At 37.4% G+C, this 21,165-nt stretch overlaps 1 protein-coding gene across 26 annotated transcripts in view; it reads right to left on the bottom strand.

The window, feature by feature from the left end:
* PIK3CB (phosphatidylinositol-4,5-bisphosphate 3-kinase catalytic subunit beta) overlaps positions 1-21,165 on the bottom strand; it is a 165,884-nt gene that overhangs the window by 79,228 nt on the left and 65,491 nt on the right. For all 26 annotated transcript variants that reach the window (XM_078354111.1, XM_054246992.2, XM_035278411.3 and 23 more), the window contains 6 exons: positions 20,482-20,668; positions 18,075-18,300; positions 8,351-8,574; positions 3,986-4,165; positions 2,131-2,301; positions 1,174-1,251 (listed from right to left, as the gene is read on the bottom strand). In XM_078354111.1, the coding sequence (XP_078210237.1) occupies positions 1,174-1,251; positions 2,131-2,301; positions 3,986-4,165; positions 8,351-8,574; positions 18,075-18,300; positions 20,482-20,652 (1,050 nt within the window). In that variant the 5' untranslated portion in view covers positions 20,653-20,668. The remainder of the gene's footprint in view (positions 1-1,173; positions 1,252-2,130; positions 2,302-3,985; positions 4,166-8,350; positions 8,575-18,074; positions 18,301-20,481; positions 20,669-21,165) is intronic.

Raw genomic sequence — 21,165 nt, 5'->3', positions numbered from 1 at the left:
GCTTAATACACAGTCAAGTAAATTAACACATCCATTACCAGACATAGTTACCTTTCTTTTTTGAAGAGTACCTAAAATCTACTCTCCTGGCAAATTTCCTGCATACATTATTAACTGTTATATATTAGAGCTCTAGAATTACTCAATCAAGATAACTCTATCTTTGTACCTTTGAATTACTTCTCTCAACTTTCTTCTCAGCCTCACCCGCTTGTCTAACAACCAAAGGTAGTAACCACCCTTCTATTCTCCCCCAAAATCTTTAATGCCCATGTACAAAAGCAAGTCATTGGTACTTTTTGACAAGAGGCTCCTGAATATATCTTCACTGCCACAAACATTTCAAACAAATCAAATCTCTTTCTTGGATCACAAAAATTATTCACTTAATTTCCTACCCAGCAAAATAGGAAAAATAAATGCTTTACTGTGTGGGATTGAGCAATAAATCCCACGTGTTAACAACTTGTGGTCTATAACGTAGCAATCTATTTTCTTCCAGGAAATGGTATTAGATGTTTTCTGTGCTCGGCAAGTTTAAAATGGGAGAAAAAAAAAAGACTGAAGGAGGGGTTCAATGCAGCTCTAGGCAAGGCTGAGAGAGGAGAGTAAGCTTGCATAAAAAAGTGATTTATAGTTGTGGCTTAAATATCACTTGCTGAAATATAATTAACATATCCATCATCACACACAGTTACCTTTGTTTTTTTCAGTGAGGAGTGGTAAGAGTACCTAAAATCTACATTTCTAGCAAATTTACTGTACACAATATTATTAACTATAGTCTTCATGTTGTACAGTAAACCTCTAGAATTATTCAACCAAGATAACTCTATCCTTGTGCCTTTGAATTATTTCTCTCAACTTTCTTCAGTCTCACCCATCTATATTACATATTTCTTCTATATAACATACAGAAGAAATATGTAACATATACTGGAAAAATAATGTCAATCTTTCCAGTGGATCTCTAACAATTCAAAAGTCGTTGAACTTTTAAACAAAATTTTAATTAAAATTATCAATAGTCTTAATAATAAATTACCATATTCTGTATCATGTAATTGATCAATATGGGTAAAACTCAATCTCCAATGTGACATTACTGAGCATATCAGCGAATAATTCAAACACTGGAGCAGATAGCAAATCCAAATCTTAGTGGGTACTCACTTTTACAGTTTCCTCTGTGTTAAGTTTATTTCCCTTAACCAAGATAATTTGGAAAGGGTTGTTATTTTCCCAAACATGCTGTAAAAGAATAAAATAAATACAAATTATTTTAATGAAACAAATGAATATTCTATGCTAGCAATGAAACTGTCATTAGTTCTAATGTCTATTGGCAAAATCATGAAAATAGAACTCTGAAGTAACAACTGAAAGTCATATACACTAAATTAAACATTATAACTCCTAACACTTGGCTTTCATGGCAAAACATACGCAGCATTCCACTAATGCTAAGAGATATCACTAAATTAAAAGCATTAGCAAATAGTAATAAAAGCTTTGTATAAATTAAGTTTAACATTTATATTAATATAGAAAAAACATCAGTAAGGAGCAGTTAAATATACCATTTGTGATGACTGAATAACTGACTAAAAAGTGTTAACTTTTTAGTTAACAAGCTTAAGATTTGCTTTATACGAATATATTACATTCTCAAAAAAAAAAAAATAGTGCCCTTCACATATGTTTAATACTAAAAGAATTCAGTATTAAGAAAGCAGGTACATTATACCAAAAACACTATCATGGTTAGGCTGATAGAAATGAAATATACTGGTTAATTCAATTATTTCTGTACATCTAACTTTTCTACTAGAATGTCTCCAATTACTCACTGAAGTCCTGTATTTAAATCAAAATCTATAATTTGATGGCATTTTTCTTTAGCAGAAAAGAAACACCAAAAATATAAATGGCATATTTACATTTAATTGCAGCTTGAGTAAAAATAATAGTATCTAGAAAGATAATTTTTAAATAAACGATAGATTTTTGGCAAATATGCATTGGTTTCACAGAAGGAGAAGTGAGCAAAGGAAATACGTGTGAAACTTACGTAAACTAACACAATCACATGCCTTTTGGGATTACTAAAGATTCAGAAATAAAACTTACAGAAATAATTCGTGTTTTCTTTGGTGGTAATGGAAGAGGAAGATTAGATGAATTTCTATTTATGGCAGCCTCTATGGCAATCATTTCCTGTTCATACATTTTCTTGATCTTGCAGCATTCCACAAGTATAAAATGGGGCAGGGTCCTGTTCATTACACAGTTCCGGATATACTATAGGGGCAAGAAAAAGGAAGGTATTGATTTTAAAGCCAACACCTAAATCAACAGAATAAAATTAAGCTGAACACGATATCAAATGTACTGTGAAAGTATGTCTTAAACCATAGCTAAGTAACAAGAATGTAATTTGTTTTTTTTTTGAGACAGGGTCTCACTCTATTGCCCAGGCTGAAGTGCAGTGACACAACCACAACTGACTGCAACCTCGACCTCCTGGGCTCAAGTGATCCTCCTACCGCACCCTCTGGAGTACCTGGGACTACAGGCCTGCTCCTAGACCCTGTATGTACTAAATCACAAAAATTAAGGGCCATCCCAGAAATGTGAAAAGATGTGTAATATCACATTACCTACTAATAAATTACAGCTCCATGTTCTCAAACACACATCCCTTTATATTTGGCATGCCTATATCCCTCTTGTTTAAATAACAACAATAATATCACAAAACAACAAGATTTTCCTAAAATTCTGTAACTACTAGCCTCTAACTGGGCACTTATAATAATATTCCTTACATAATGACTATTTTTTAGTCTTCAAGATATTTCAACAAAAACATCTTCATGTTATTTGAAGGCAAAGCCAAGGACCTCATCTTTAAACAGTATACCTTATAGAGGGATGGGTGCTGCACTGCACCATAGTATATTTAAACTATGCCCTACTCCAAAAATAATCTGGGGCAATTCAGTACTGTACAGAACTATTCTCAAATAATTCTTAATTAAATAAAAATAAATATCCAAATGATTAAGAAAGGCTTTTGAGAATGGTCAAACCTAATGCTTACAAAATTCTTGCCATACATGGAAGTAACAAAAAAAGGGAAAGGGAAATTCCATGCACAAATATTTCAGACTAAAATGGAAAAGTTTTCCATTACTTAGCTAATGAATAATCACAAATAAGTTTTTATACAATTCAATGGATGACCATTTAATCAATTTTTAAACTGATTAACAAATCCCAGAATATTTCACATTTATACCATATAACAAAATAGTAAGCAGCTATTAAGAAACAGTGTAAAAAATTCACAATGATATAAGACAATAATTATAAAACTAACTAAAACAATCAAAACAGGTGAACGCGCTGGGCACAGTGGCTCATGCCACATGTAATCTCACACTAGGAAAGTCCAAGGTGGGCGGATCACTTAAAGTCAGGAGTTGGAGACCAGCCTGGCCAAAATGGTGAAACCCCTGTCTCCATTAAAAATACAAAAAGCAGCTGGGCATCATGGCACACACCTGTAATCCCAGCCACTCAGTGGCTGAGTCACAAGAATCGCTTGAACCTGGGAAATACAGGTCTCAGTGAGCCAAAACTGTGTGTCACTGCACTCCAGCCTAGGCGACAGAGCAACACTGTGTCTCAAAAAAGAAAAAAAAAGGCAGAATACAAACATGTATATACACACATTTGTGCATACAATCATTATGCTAAAATACATATGTACCTGCAAAGAAAAGTGACGAAAACATGCCAAAAATGTTAACAATGATTATCTCAGAGGTAAGTATTATTATGAATATTTACTATTCAAAACTGTGTAATTTTCTTTATATTCCAAATGTTCCACTATGGGTACACATTTTTAAAATCAGAAATAAAAATATATATATACACTCATGAACTTCTCCGGTAAATTCTTAGATAATATACATACCTGGAACTGAATTAGTGGATGATCACCGAAAACATATTCTACTCTCCCGCTGACTTGCAGCACATAATCATAGGGGCTAATTTCATCTTCCTTCCCATGAATAGTCAAACGTTTTTGGATTGCCAATTCATTTATTTTTATAGGATTCATATTAGGAGATACTTGAAAGCTAAACACATCCTAAAGAAGGAGGGAGGTGGAGAAAAAAGTAAATGTTATATTCATGCTGAAAAATCACTATTATAAACATTATGTAATAGTATGCACAAATGTACATAATATTTCTATAGGTACATCCTTAACAAATTTTATATGGACATATATTTAGAATGTAGACACGTTTACTGAAATATAATGATTTCTGATCATTTGCAAGTCATCTTACTGTATTCATAGTGCACAGTTTCCACAGGTAAGATTAATATTTAACTAAAGGTTAGCATCAGGCATTTTCCAATGAACATCCTTCTTTAAAAAAAAAAAAAAAAATCACACAAAAATCATATGTCTTTATCACTAAAGACATAAGGCCAGATTCAAACTTTAAAACCTAAACTTACTAAGTATTTCACATCTATTTTTTCCACTATTCTACTTGCTCATCTGTGTTTTTTATGAGTTGATGCCTGCTATAGACTGAATGTTTCTGTCTCCCCCTACAAATCAATATACAGAAAACTAATCTCTAATGTGATGATATTTGGAAGTAAAAACTTTGAGATGTGAAAGGGTCATGTGATGATATTTGGAAGCGAAAACTTTGAGATGTGACTGGGTCATGAGGGCAGGGCCCTCATGAATGAGATTAGTGCCCTTTTTTTAGAGACCCCCAGGCCGGGTGTGGTGGCTCACGCCTGTAATCCCAGCACTTTGGGAGGCTAATGCAGGTGGATCACTTGGGATTGGGAGTTCAAGACCAGCCTGACCAACATGGAGAAACCCCATCTCTACTAAAAATACAAAATTAGCCAGGTGTGGTGGCACAGGCTGTGGTGAGCTGAGATCATGCCATTACACTCCAGCCTGGGCAAGAAGAGCAAGACTTGTCTCAAAAAAAGAGAGAGAGAGAGACCCAAGAGAGCTTCCCCTCCTCTTCTGCCATGTAAGGACATGGCAAGAAGACAGTTACATATCCACCAGAAAGCAATCCCTTATAAGACAAGGAATGAACTGGTGCCTTGATCTTGCACTTCCCACCTTCCAGAATTGTGAGAAACAGGCCAGGCGCAGTGGCTCACATCTGTAATTCCAGCACCTTGGGAGGCTAAGGCAGGTGGATCACTTGAGCTCAGGAGTTCAAGACTAGCCTGATGAACATGGTGAAATCCTGCCTCTACTAAAAATATAAAAAATTAGCTGGGCATGGTGGCCTCCTACCTATAGTCCCAGCAACTCAGGAGGCTGAAGCTGGGGAATCCATTGAACCTGAAAAGAGGTGGTTTCAGTGAGCCTAGATCACGCCACTGCACTGAAGCATGGACGACAAAGCAAGACTCTGTCTCAGAACAAAACAAAACGAAAAAAAAACCTAGAATTGTGAGAAATAAATTTATGTTGTTCACAAGCCACCCAGTCTATGGTATTCTGTTACAGCAGCGCAGCCCAAACAGACTAAGATGGCACCATACACATCAAAGAACTCAGGCTAGGATGCTGGGAATCATTTTCAGAAGTCTCCTCTCTCCTCCCTGACCTCACCTCCCAACAAGACACCAATGATCTTTTATCCTAATGGTTTTCCTGTATTTCAGGCAGTTATTCAACATCACTTTCAATGACTTCATGAAATATTATAGGGTATCACTCTATTGCCCAGGCTGAAGTGCAGTGGCGCAAGCTTGGCTCACTGCAACCTCTGTCTTCTGGGATCAAGCAATCCTCCCACCTCAGCCTCCTGAGTCCTGGGTAGCTGGGACTACAGATGTGCAACACCATGCCCAGCTAATTTTTGTACAGATGAGGTTTCCTCATGTTGTCTAACTTGGTCTCGAACTATTGGGTTCAAGAGATCCTCCCTGTTCAGACTCCTAGAGTACTGGAATTATAGGTGTGTGCCACCTCACCTGGCCAAGACAGTGTTCTTAAGTTAAATTCTCATCACCTTTCAATACTAAACTCCCCTAGTCTACCTCTCATGACCATGCAGAAATCCTTAAACAGTATTGTAAATTTGACCCTGACATTTTAATGATACTCAAATCCTGACTTAAATTGAACTTTAAATTCAACATATCTCAGGATATAATGACAAATGGTGTTTTTCCCTAGATAAACTTTCCTGTCTAGAGAAAATTCCTGAAGGTAGAATCTTATTTTCACATCTGTCTTAACAAATACTTATTTTTTTGAGACGGAGTTTCGCTCTTATTACCCAGGTTGGAGTGCAATGGTGCGACCTCGGCTCACGGCAACCTCCGCCTCCTGGGTTCAGGCAATTCTCCTGCCTCAGCCTCCTGAGTAGCTGGGATTACAGGCACGCGCTACCACGCCCAGATAATTTTTTGTATTTTTGTAGAGATGGGGTTTCACCATGTTGACCAGGATGGTCTCGATCTCTTAACCTCGTGATCCACCCACTTTGGCCTCCCAAAGTGCTGGGATTACAGGCTTGAGCCATAGCGCCCGGCCCAAAAAATACTTATTAACATGTTGTCTAAAATGAGGCAAAATTGGGTAAAACCAGAGACACCTGGATGAAATCCTGGCTTTACCACTGACCAGCTATGAGGATGGCACAAAACACTAAACTTCTCTTCCTTTCAGTTTCTTCACCATAAAATGGGGTAAAGACAACAACACTCTGTAGGGTTGTTGCGGGAACTGGAGAGTATATGAAAAATATACTGTACCAGAAATTATGCAGGATTAAGCCCTCAACACCGACTAATGACTGTTAAGTCGTTGAGCACTTACCCTGCATAACTGGTTGTTGTCATTACTCTGGTTATCACAGTAATTCAAGAACAAAAGAAAACATCCAGCCAGGCATGGTGGCTCATCCCTGTAATCCCAGCACTTTGAGAGGCTGAGATGGGTAGAACATCTGAGGTCAGGAGTTCGAGACCAGCCTGGCTGACATGGCGAAACACTGTCTCTACTAAAAATACAAAAATTAGCCGGGTGTGGTGTTGTGTACCTGGAATCCCAGCTACTCAGGAGGCTCAGGCAGAACTGTTTGAGCCTGGGGGGCAGAGGTTGCAGTGAGCCGAGATCAAGCCATTGCACTCCACCCTGGGCAAGAGTGAGACTCTGTCTTAAAAAAAAAAAAAAAAAAATCCCTTGCGTTTCTACCTTAATCTAATGGCAGATCCTAGATGCTAGAATGACTGTATTTGCTACAACAGCAGCAGCATCATCTCATTTGTATAAGTGTTATGAACATTCAGAAATGGATGGGCTGTATATGGACTCTATTATAATGCCTACTTCCATATCATTAATTCACAGAAAGCAAATTTAAGAATATAGAAACAAAGAGACCATTTTGATTACGCCTTTCATTTCTAGAGATGGGGGGGAAAAAATCACATGAGAAGAAAATATTTGCAATAAGGAACACTATCTAGACCAGCAGTTGGCAAACTTGTTCTATTAAAGGACCAGGTTTGGCAAACAACATACATCATAGTGGTCTCTGTTATAATCCTTTTTATTCTTCTTTTAAACATTCCTTTACAAGTCTTTGAGGTATTTTTCTTTTTTAAACGTCCCTTTAAAACTGTAAAAAACCAATTAACTGTCCAGTTTACCAATCCCATTCTAAATCACCATTCCACTGCATCAAAAAAAAAAAAAAAAGGTGCAAAGAGTATCACTTTAGACTATTACACATAATCCTAAATATAGTTCCATCTTAAATCTAAAGTTGTTCTTTATAACAACAGTGTTTGCTAGGTAAGTGAGAGACACTTCTAAAACTGAAGCTGCATTCAGGTAAAAATGAGAAATTTATTACAAAATATTTCTTAAAAAAATGTAATCCTGGCCGGGCACGGTGGCTCATGCCTGTAATCCCAGCACTTTGGGAGGCCGAGGCGGGCGGATCACCAGGTCAAGAGATCGAGACCATCCTGGTCAACATGGTGAAACCCCGTCTCTACTAAAAAAAAAAATACAAAAAATTAGCTGGGCACAGTGGCGTGTGCCTGTAATCCCAGCTACTCAGGAGGCTGAGGCAAGAGAATTGCCTAAACCCAGGAGGCGGAGATTGCAGTGAGCTGAGTTAGCACCATTGCACTCCAGCCTGGGTAACAAGAGTGAAACTCCGTCTCAAAAAAAAATATATATATATATATATAATCCTTACCAAGTAAAACACTTGCGGTAGCGATTAAAAAAAAAGAAGAAAAAAAAATTTAATCCTACCTGGGAGTTTTCAAAATGAACAGCTACAATGAGCTTTCCTCCATAAAGTTTATCTTCTAAGTTTTCAGGGATGGATGGTTCATGCTCTGGTGGATATGTTTGTTTTAGCCAGTCCATCCAAGACAATCCCACAAGTGACAGGATCTTCTCCTCACTGAATTTGCGCATTTTTCTTCGAAATTCATTTACTTCAGGATCCTTCAAGCCATCAAATTCATGGAGACCTAAAAACAATTTTTAAAGGTATCATTTTCAGTAGCTAACAATAATAAAAAAGAATACAAATTATATTCAACAAAAACTAACTTGTATCTTGGGTGCTTGGCTTTTATCAAGCAGATGAAACTAGGGAGGCCATGAAAGATCAAAAAAGCCAGATAAAACAATAAATCTCATGTACAGAAGACAAACATACAATTTTATTTTTAAAAAATACAACTCAAAACCTCACAAAGAAATGTAGTTTGCTTATCAATTTTACAAAGTAATTCACAATACATATTTTAAAGCCACACAAAAGATTCATAGTTTTTATTTATAAGCCAAGAATTAACAAATCACATGTAAAATATCTAAGACTAAGAATCTGAAAAACAGTTTCAATACTGTTGAAATTGTTAAAAGAATATTAAAAGAAAACTAAGAATCAAGTTATTATTTAACCTAAAACTTGGTATACTATGGGAATGGCTATGATATGTAGGAGCAGAGAGCATATGGAAAATTTCCGTATCTTCCTCTCAATTTTGCTGTGAACCTAAAACTGTTCTAAAAGATAAAACCTTTAAAACACCAAAAACAAACCAAAGAAAACTTAGTACACTTAAATGTTACAGATTGAATTTTCAGTTCATTGTGATTTTTAAATGGTTATCATATGTTGTATTACTTAGTCAAAAACCCCATAAACGTAAAATTGTTCTTTATTGTTTGGTTGACTGTGAAACAACAGGGCAGTTGGGGCACCAACCCCCAACAGAGGAGGAAATTAACATATTTTTTCATCCATTCATTCATTCATTCACTTATTGAGAGAGACTCTCGTTTTGTTACCCAGGCTGGAGTGCAGTGGTGCAATCACAGCTCACTGTAGTCTCTATCTCCTGGGCTCAAACAATCCTCCCACCTCAACCTCCCAAGTAGCTGAAATTAGAGGCACAGACACAGGCACATGTCACTATGTCTGGATGATTTTTTAAATTTTCAGTAGACATGAGGTCTTGCTATATATTGTCCAACCTGTCTTGAACTCCTGGACTCAAGCAATCTTCCCACCTCAGCCACTCAAGATGTTGGGAGTACAGGTGTGAGTCACCATGCCCGGCCCACATACAACTTTAGACTCCTCAACAACTTAACCAGTAATAGCATACTAATGACCAGAAGCCTTACCAACAACATAAAGTCAGTTAACACTTAATTTTGTATGTTATCTAAGTTATATACCATATTCCTAAAGTAAGCTAAAGAAAATGTTAATTACTCCAGCTCTCTTCTGATTAGAAAAAAAGAAAATGTTATTAAGTAAATCAAAAGAAGAGAAAATATATTTATTTACTACTTATTAAGTGGAAGTGGATCATCATAAAAGTCTTCATACTCATCATCTTCATATTGAGTAGTCTGAGGAGGAAGAGGAGAGGTTGGTCTTCCTGTCTCAGGGGTGGCAGAAGCAGAGGAGTGAAGGAGGTAGAAGGGGAGGCAGGAGAGGCAGGCATACTGTATCTAACCTTATAGATACACATCATAATTTCTGACTTCTTCGCTTTTTCATTTCTGCATGAATGTTTATCTACATAATACCAATCCTACCACTGTTTGCTTTAGTTTCAGTGCTGGTATCATAGAAGGGCCCATGTTATAAAAGAAGTCAAAAGCATTCTTGAATAATCAGAAGCCTTCTGCCAAACTGTTACATGTGAATTTGTTTTCTAGCATGGCTTCTTCTACATCTTCTTCTTATAATCTGGCACTGGTTCAGAAGCACTCATCTCCATGAAGTTGTCTTCTGTTAATTCCTCTCATGTGGTGTTTATTAGCTCTTAGATTTCTCCAATATCTCTATCTTGAAACTCTTCACCATTATGACTGCCTTTTATGCCATATCCACAATCTATTTCATAATTTCCTTGATTGATTGGTTCTGTTGTAAATCCTGTAAGTCATGTACAGTATCAGGACAGAGTTTTCTCCAGCAGGAATTTACTGTTTTGGGTTTGACAGCTTTCACAATTTTTTTCTGTATCAACGACGGCATCTTCTGTGGTGTAACACCTCTAGACTTTCGTGATGTTCTATCCAGGTTCTCTTCCATAGAGTACCCTGAGTAATGAGCTTTAAAGGTCCTTATGACCTCCTAATAGGCTAAATTAGAGACGTTGTGTTTAGGGGTAAGTAGACCACTTTGATGCTTTCATTGCTGAACTCCAGGGGTTCTCGGTGGCCATAGGCATCATCCAGTATTGAAAGAACCTTAAAAGGCAGTCTACTAGGCCAGGCATGGCGGCTCACTCCTGTAATCCTCCTGTCATCCTAGCACTTTGGGAGGCCAAAGCGGAGGGATCACTTGAAGGCAGGAGTTCAAGACCAGCCTGGCCAACATAGGGAAACCATATCTCCATTAAAAACACAAAAATTAGCTGTACATGGTGGTATGTCCCTGTAATCCCAACTACTTGGGAGGCTAAGGCAGAAGAATCACTTGAACCCAGGAGGCGGAGGTTGCAGTGAGCCAAGATTGCACCACTGCACTCCAGCCTGGGTGATAAAGTGAGACTCTATCTCAAAAAAAAAAAAAAGGCAGTCCCTTACTGGCAAAGTACTTCCTGACTTCAGAACAGAACACTGATAGAACCAATCCAGAAAAAGGGTTCTCACTGTCCAGGTCTTTTTGTTGTACAAACAAAAGACTGGCAGCTGGTGTTTCTTTTTCCCTTCGAGGTTTGGGGGTTAGCAGCTTTATAAGTAAGGTGTATCACAGAACAGTCTGCATTTGCACAAAACAGTAGTTAGCCTTCCTGCCTTAAATTCGGGTGCTGACTTCTCTTCTTCACTAATAAACGACCTTAGTGGTTTTCTTTTTTCACCAGAATTAGGAACTTTCATCTGCATTAAAAACTTGTTCAGGTCCAGACAAGACCGCTCACACCTATAATCCCAACATTTTGGGAGGCCGAAGTGGGAGGACTGCTTGAGGTCAGGGGTTCGAGACCAGCCTGGGCAACATAGTGAATCCTCATCTCTACAAAAAATTAAAAATTAGCTCAGCATGGTGGTGCACGCCTGTAGTCCCAGCTACTCAGAAGGCTGTAGTGGGAGGACCACTTGAACTCAGGAGGGCAAGGATACAGCCTGGGCAACAGAGTGAGATTCTGTCGCAAAAACAAAACACCAAAAATCTGTTCAGGCAGGTATCTTTTTCTTAATGGCATCTGGGAACTCATCTGCTGTTTCTAGGTCAGAAGAAATCACTTATCCTGTTATCTTGACATTGTTATGCCAAATCTCTTTCTAAAATTGTCAAACCATCCTTTGCTAGCATTAAATTATCCTGCATTAGATCTTTCACTTTCTTATTGCTTTGTCATAATAACTTTGCCTTTTCTTGAATCAGATTAGTCTATAGGTATGCCTTTCTTATAGCAATTGTGCACCCACATACAAGCTGCATTCTTAATACGAGATTAAAAAAGTGTTTCACAAAAAGTGCAAGGTTTTGCACCTGCTGACATAGCTGCAGTGACAGCTTCATGAATTTGTTGGTTTTTTTTTTAAATGGTACTTACACTGGATTATTTATCTCAAAATGGCAGGCAACCACAGCTGCAGACCTCCATCTACAGTACATATCAAGCTATTCAGCATTTTTCTTTTTAGATATTTGCAGGCAAGATCATAGCACACTAGTACCTAGAACTCCTGTGCTTAAGCAATCCTCTTGCCTCAGCTTCTGCACCCAGCTGAATTCAACTTTTTCTTATAATGTCATGACTTTTCTCTGTTCTTAGAAGTACTTCTAGGATCAAAAGTGGCATTTTGTATGGGTCCCACAGTGTTATTCAAGGTTTGCAGTATTGCAGCAAACACAATTTTAAAAATACTTGAGAACTGAAAGAGATCCCTTTTTATTGTAATATGCAATTTACTAGATAGAGGATCTGCTCAAGTGGAGATGATTAGAGTCACATGGCATTTGTGAGCATATACTGACAACACTTAAGCTCACCACAATAGCAACAGGAGGTGGCTGCAAAATTATTACTATAGTACAGCATGTACTATAGTTAATTTTATACAGTTATGATTTAATACTGTATCTTTACAGTTGTTTGCATGTCTCTCAACTGCAAATGGCACCATGTACGGTTGTCTAAATGTGTATGTAAGTTTTGAAATTTTAACTTTTTATAATAGATTTACGGGTATCTTATGGTAGCAAATGATAAACTAGTATCTACATACTTATGCATTAATGACACACTTAATTTTTCCTTAATTTTTTCACTATTTCTAGGCTGTGATTTGTCTGCAAGTTTTGTCAAACTGTCACAAATCTCAAAAAAGTTCCAATATATTTATTGAAAAAAATCCATGTATAAGTGGCCCTGCACAGTTCAAACCCATTGCTGAAAGATGGATTGTACTTAATTTTTAGTCACTTCTGCCAATAAGACAATTATATATGACAACTTTTTCAAAAACTTATGATTATTCCAGAAAATAATTTTAGAAATCTCAAAGAATGAATCAACATACTTAAATGTTAATGTGTGCATTAATTTTTACCTATCAGGTTGGCACATATTTCAAAATTTGGTAATACCCTGTGCTGGAAGGCATAGAGAGAAAAAGGCATTCTAGTATACTTTGGGTGAGAAACCAAATTGATATGAACATTTTGGAAGGCAATTTTGCAATATTTATTAGAAATCATTCACACACACACACACACCCCTTTGACCTAACAATTTTATCAATCATAATCTTAACCTGAGAGATTCAGGACCAACCAAGAAAGCCCAGTATACCACCCTAACACCAATCATATAAGATGCCTTGCTTCTAGTTAGCCCACCTCCAGTTCCCCACTGCCAACAATTTCCCATCAGGCATCTCTGAAACCTTCCCTTTTTTTCCCTGTAAAGCTTTCCCACTCCCCTGCCTGCGAGTCTCTGCCAAACTTAAGTTCTTTTACTATAGCAACCTCTGCATAAATAGTCTCTGTTCTCATCTGAGTGGTCTTTGTTTATTTCTACAAATCCATGGATATACTATCAATATAAAAATACTTGCTGCGGTTTTGTTTATAATAATTAAAATGTAATCTAAAGACCATCATTCAGAACTGGTTAAAGATATATCTATATATCATTATACAGTGGTGCAGGTGATAAAAAGAATACCAACAATCTTTGTGTTTTTAAGGGCCCCGGATATCTTTTAAAAGTAGGTAGAGAATGGGTCAGGTAAAAATTCCTTTTCTGCAAAGTCAAAAAAAGGAATATAGAATATGTATAAGCTTTTATTTTGGATACTTGGGATGACTCTATTTCTACAGTGTTATTTTGTAGTATTGGGGAGGAATGCACAGTGAGGCAAGTTACTTTTTATTCCATAAAGTTAATGTATACTGTACTGTTTGAACATATGCATATCAGTAAGGGTTGTGTTTTCTTTTTATTTTTATGCACTGAAAACAATAGTTTTTATTTCAAAAACATATCCTAGAAGCAACCTGTGGTATAAAATATAGAAAAATAAAAATGTTTAAGTTTTATAACACAGCAAAGGTAAAATCTTAAGAGTACAAAATAATTTCCTACTTTTAAATCTAGAATAAAATACATTACTCTAAATTAGCTACAAATGAACTGTAATTTGGGTGGACTGGCTGAAGCATTTTAGCATACTGTTAATATTCATTCTATTCATAGGCAATAGGTATTACAGGTAAGGAAAGAGAAATAAGTACCCACTAACATCTAACAAAAATCAAATGCTTTATTTCTCTTAATCTACTACAAATCATGTTTAACCCACCTTCTAAATGTCTTTCAACTCTGTCCACTTCTCTCAGTTCCTGTAGCCATTAACCTAATCCTGGCCATCATCACCCTTCCTTTGGGTTACATCGTTTTTCACTAATTTCTCCACTCAAATCCTTAATCCCTCCAATCCACTCATTCTACAACCTGTATAATCTTCCTAAAATGCAAATGTATCACAATACTTCCCTACTTAAATTTATTCAATAGCTTCCCAAGTGTTCTTAGTAGTAAATTTCTACTTTTTACATGGCCTGGATGGTACTGTATGATCTAAGATTGCTGCCTCTCTAGTCTTCCCTAGATGGCCTATCTGTCCCCCTACACCAGCCATAATCAATTTCTTTTCCTTGAATAGGTCACTCTTCACACATGCCATTTCTTTTTATTTTTTCCTTTCTTCACCTGTCAAAGTCCTTATCAACATTGATGGCTCAGTTTAGGTGTACACCTTCTAAGAGGTCATCTCTGATTCACCTAATTGATAAAAGGTGACTTTCCTTTTCAAAAGTTTTGTTTTCTCATTAATTGGCAAATAATAAATGCATATATTTATGAGGTACAATGTGACAGAGTTTTTTGTTTTTTTTGTTTGAGACAGGGTCTCATTCTGTCATCCAGGCTGGAATGCAGTGGCACGATTATGTTTCACTGGGGTCTCAACCTCCTGGGCTGAAGCCAAGTGATCCTCCCATCTCAGCCTCTCAAGTAGCTGGGACTTCAGGCACACACCACCACATGTGGTATATTTTTTTGTAGAGATGGGTTTTGCTGCTATGTTGCCCAGGCTGGTCTCCAACTCCTGGTCTCAAGTGATCCACCTGCTTTGTTCTCCCAAAGTACTGGGATTATAGGCATGAGCCCCCATGTTCAGCCAATGTGATGTTTTGATACATGTATACATGGTGGAATGATTGAATCTGGCCAATTAGCATATATATATCACCTCAAATATTTATAATTTTTTTGTGAAGAGAACATTAAAAAATTCTCTTTTAGATATTTTGAAATATACATTATTATTAACTATAGTCACTGTGTTAAGCAATAGAATGGGGGTGGGGGTGGTTGGGGATGAAACTGTTCCACCTCAGATCATTAGGCATTAGAGTCTCTCTCATTAGGAGCACCACACCTAGATCCCTTACATGTGCAGTTCACAATAGGATTCTTCACATTCACGATCCTGTGAGAATCTAATGCTGCCACTGATCTGACAGGAGGCAGAGTTCAGGTGGTAATGCTCACCCAACATGCTGTTCACCTTCTGCTGTGTGGCTTGCTTCCTAACAGGGAGCAGAGGAGAACCCCTGCAATAGAACACCAGAACTTATTCCTACTAACTGAAACTTTGTATCCATTAACCAATGTCTCCCCTTTCCCAGGCCAATACACCCCTTACTCTGCCCCCAACCGGCTCTGGTAACGATCATTCTACTCTCTACTTTGAGTTCAACTTTTTCAGATTCCAGAGTTAAGTGACATCACACAGTATTTGAAGGTGACCTTTCCTTACACAGCACAGAGGTTCATATACTGCATTAAAACTGTATTTACTGGTCTTCATTTCCCACTGGATTGTGAGCTCTAAGCAAAGACCATATCACCCACAGTCACTGGTATAATTTCAAGTATAAACACTTAATACTACTGAACTACATTCACTAACGTTTTGTTAATGGTTTTCAATATATTATGAATAAAGGACCCTATTCATATAACTGTTAAAATCACCTTAAAAAAATACAGCTTTCATTTATTCTGGACTCACTGCATCCCAATCTCTGAGCATATTCATTTTAAGCCTAAATTTGATACAGTCTAAATTTGGGAACCACCATAAAGATCTCTTAAAAATAGAAATTCTGCAAAAATAAGACTTTAGGCTAAGTAATTTAATTTTAAAACTAGTTAAGCCGGGCGAGGTGGCTCATGCCTATAATCCTAGCACTTTGGGAAACCGAGGTGGGTGGATCACCTGAGAACAGGAGTTCAAGACCAGCGTGGCCAATATGGTGAAACCCCATCATAAAAAAAAAAAAACAAAAAAAACCTAAATACCCTACATACCTTCTTGTAAGAGAATCTGATAGTAAAACTTAAATTTTCCCTAAGACTACTGTAAAAAACTTCTTGAATGTACAGGTACAGGGAAAAAAAAAGATTAAAAAAAGACTACCGTAAAATTTACAGTCAAGGCTGGGTGCGGTGGCTCAAGCCTGTAATCCCAGCACTTTGGGAAGCCAAGGCAGGTGGATCACGAGGTCAAGAAATCGAGACCATCCTGGTCAACATGGTGAAACCCCGTCTCTACTAAAAATGCAAAAAAAATTAGCTGGGCACGGTGGCGTGTGCCTGTAATCCCAGCTACTCAGGAGGCTGAGGCAGGAGAATTGCCTGAACCCAGGAGGCGGAGGTTGCGGTGAGCCGAGGTCGCAGTGAGCCGAGGTCGCGCCATTGCACTCCAGCCTGGGTAACAAGAGTGAGACGCTGTCTCAAAAAAAAAAAAAAAAAAAAAATTTACAGTCAAATAGTTTTCCTATTAAAAAAGTATTGAGTGAACAATTTATGCATACTAAAGAGGGTGTTAAAATCCTACAGACTAGGCTGGGCATGGTGGCTCACACCTGTAATCCCAGCACTTGGGGAGGCTGAGGCGGGCAGACTGCTTGAGGTCAGGAGTACGAGACCAGCTTAGCCAACATGGCAAAACCCCATCTCTACAAAAAGTACAAAAATTAGCTGGGTGTGGCGATGTAATCCTGTAATCTCAGCTACCCAAGAGGCTCAGGCATGAGAATCACTTGAACTCAGGAGACAGAGGTTGCAGTGAGCCAAGATCGCACTACTACACTCTACCCTAGGCAACAAAGTGAGACTCTGTCTCAGAAAAAAAAAAAATCCTAAAATCTAGATATTTCCCTTACTTAAAGTATACCACAGGTTTAGATAGGTCAGCACTTTGGGAGGCAAAGGTAGGAGGATCACTTGAGCCCAGGAGTTTGAGACGAGCATGGAAAACATAGCGAGACCCTGCCTCTATTTTTAAAAATTAAATAAATAAATAAATCATTAGAAAACAAAAACATGGGCCAGGTGCAGTGGCTCACGCCTATAATCCCAGAACTTTGGGAGGCCAAGTCGGGCAGATCACGAGGTCAGGGGTTCAAGACCAGCCTGACCAACATGGTGAAACCCTGTTTCTACTAAAAATACAAAAATTAGCCAGGCGTGGTGGCGTATGCCTGTAATTCCAGCTACTCAGGAGACTAAGGGAAAACAATTGCTTGAACCTGGGAGGCAGAGGTTGCAGTGAGCTGAGATCGCGCCACTGCACTCCAGCCTGGGTGATAGACTTTGTCTCAATAAAAAACAAAACAAAACATTAGACAAGAGACTTAAACAAAAATTTTTTAAATATTTTTTAAAAAGAGGGGGGAAAAAAAACATATACTAAACACAAACCTTTGGATGCTATGGCGATATATTGCTAGAAGAGTTTCTAAACATTTACTCTTAATTTCTATACTTACCTTATCGCAAACTGGCAACAATTTACCAATCAGCAGTGGTCCATGGACCACACTTTGAAAAGCAATGCCTTAAATATAACTTACTACATGTTTATACACATAAAAATAGTTATATTAAGAATTCATACTAAGAATTTTTAATATTACCTTTTCCTATAAGGACTCCAATTTTTGAGTCTAATTTTTCCCCTGGATCACAACTTCTTGTCACTAATTTGAGAACTGGAAGAAAAGGTCTGACATCACAGAGTCTTCGTGTTTCATCTTCAAGCTCCTCATATACAGCAGTCTGATTCACACATGCAAACATATAGGAGTCAATTTCCATAAGGAGGTTGAACATTGGGTAATTGTGAACTTGCTTCCATAACATCTATGAGAAAAAAATAGTAAGACATTTTCTAAAATGAAAACACTTGTTCAAGTGTACAAAGATATAAAGATGTTCACTGCAGCACTGTTTGTAAAAATTAAAAACCATGGACAAATCAAATGTTCAGTAATAAAGGACTGGTTAAATGAATTACAGAATATTATAGAACTGTGAAAATAAGTAATAGAAATACACTCAGAAGATTATAAAAAATAGAAATTAATCCTGAAATGGAAAACCATACAAAATATTTTTTCTTAAAATAGCAAATAATAAGAGTATATATGGTATTATCCCATGTTTATAGGGTAATATAATGGCATAGTGCACAAAAACTGTATTAAAAATAAAATTACTAAAAAATTATCCATGACAAGACTCAAAGATAACTTTCATATTTAACATTTCTGTAAGCAGAAATCACTTCTGATCAAAAAAAATTTAAATTTAAAATATGTATCCAGATCTCCATACAATATTTAAATTATTTTTGTCCTGCATTCTTTTATCAGGGTTATCATTACTAACACTGTCCTGTCAGAATGATCATAATCAATCTCTCAACATCTCTTACCATGTCTCCTGGATAAGATAATGTAAAAGACATTCACCACACAAACACAAAGAGGGATTAACAACCAGTACAAAAGCTAAGAGCTGAAAACAACAGACATGTAGTAAAAATTGTGGCCAACCCTCAGCTCAGATTCAGTTACATAAAACATACAGGAGAAAGTACAAGCAACAATAATAATAATACAAACAGGCAAACTGTTCATTCTGAAGGCTCAAAATACTAAAAGAAAATTAAGAAAAAAAGGTAAACTGAACTTTAAACCAAAATTTAAAACTTCTGTACAGCAAAAGACATTATGAAGAGAATGAAAAGGCAACCCACAAAATGGGAGGTAATATTTGCAAATCATAAATATGACAAGATATTAATATTCAGAACATATAAAGAACTCCAACAACTCAATAACAGAAAACAAAGTTTAAAAGTCAGTACAGGTCTAGAAACAGGAATTCTCCAAAAAAAGATATAAATGACCTAAGCACATAAAAAGATGCTCAACATCATTAGTCATGAGGGAAATACACATAAAAACCATAATGAGAGAGGCTGGACACAGTGGCTCACGCCTGTAATCCCAGCACTTTGGGAGGCCGAGGCAGGTGGATCATCTGAGGTCTGGAGTTCAAGACCAGCCTGACCCAACATTGAGAAACCCTGTCTCTACTAAAAATACAGTATTAGCCGGGCGTGGTGGTGCATGCCTGTGATCCCAGCTATCTGGGAGGCTGAAGCAGGAGAATTGCTTGAACCCAGGAGGCAGAGGTGAGCCAAGATCGTGCCATTGCACTCCAGCCTGGGCAACACAAGAAAAATTCTGCCTCAGAAAAAAAAAAACAATGGCCGGGCGCGGTGGCTCACGCCTGTAATCCCAGCACTTTGGGAGGCCGAGGCGGGTGGATCACGAGGTCAAGAGATCGAGACCATCCTGGTCAACATGGTGAAACCCCGTCTCTACTAAAAATACAAAAAATTAGCTGGGCATGGTAGTACGTGCCTGTAATCCCAGCTACTCAGGAGGCTGAGGCAGGAGAATTGCCTGAACCGAGGAGGCGGAGGTTGTGGTGAGCCAAGGTTGCGCCATTGCACTCCAGCCTGGGTAACAAGAGCGAAACTCCGTCTCAAACAAACAAACAAAACAACAACAACAACAAACCACAATGAGATACTACTTCACAACCATTAGGATGGATATTAAATACATATGTGTGTGCACGCGTGCACACACACACACAATATGGCATGTGCCTTGTCATCTCAGCTACTTGGGAGGCTGAGGTGGGAGGATCATTTGAATCCAGCCAGGAGTCTGAGCCAAGTATGGGCAACATAACAAGATCCCATCTCTTAGACAAAAAAAAAAAAAAAAAAAAAAAAGGAAAGAAAAGAGGAAGGGAGGGAGGGAGGGAGGGAATCTTCTCGACAGTTTTAATAACCCAAACAAACATTTCAAACTAGCTAACATGAGCTATTTTTTCTTAATTACTATCACTTCATTAGTATCATTATCACATATAATTTATACTAACATTTTCTACTATAGAATCACATTTCCCCCTAAGTGACATAGTAAGCTAAACACATAGAAATAATACCTATTAACATACCTGCTTAATATAAGAAATGGTAGCTTCCCGAGGTACCTCCAACTGGATATAAATCCCAGTGGGCAAAAGGAAATCCACAGGTATGGTGCCATCAGATGCTATCTGTGAATCCACTGCCCAGATGTCAAGGATGTCTGCCATAGCAGGAGGCATTATGAAACTGAAGCACATTCATAACCACGGGGCACTAGAAATCAATAAGTAAAACACAGCAAAACAACCATTAGCCGAATTTTATACCAAGATATGATAAAGACCACTAATCTACAGTTAGTCCTTAGATTTTAATATAGCCAATAATGTAACAGGAGGCAAATTAAATAATGTGATATTTAAAAAACCAAGAGTAAGTCACCAGGAATAAATTATTTAAATACACTTTTATCACTTCACAAATTATATATATGTACACCACCCAATCCATACCAGCAACTAAAGGAAACAAAATTCTTCTAATTTATATATATACATAATAAACACACATACCCCACACTGATTCAAATTCATGATAAGTATATGACATCTAAATGAACTGTAGGCTTAAGAATTACAGGGTCCCAAGAAATTTAGCTGACCACCACTCAACAGGTGATTTTCTCCAAACTTTATTTAGAAAGTATTAGCTTCTTAGGCCGAGTTTTCCTCTGCAAATTCCAATGAAAATGACAATCAAGAGGGCCCTCT

Source organism: Callithrix jacchus, chromosome 17 (genome assembly GCF_049354715.1).
Source record: "Callithrix jacchus isolate 240 chromosome 17, calJac240_pri, whole genome shotgun sequence".
NCBI classification, from domain to species: Eukaryota; Metazoa; Chordata; class Mammalia; order Primates; family Cebidae; genus Callithrix; species Callithrix jacchus.
Note: the sequence above shows the minus strand (reverse complement) of the source record. Positions and strands in the feature narration are given on the sequence as shown.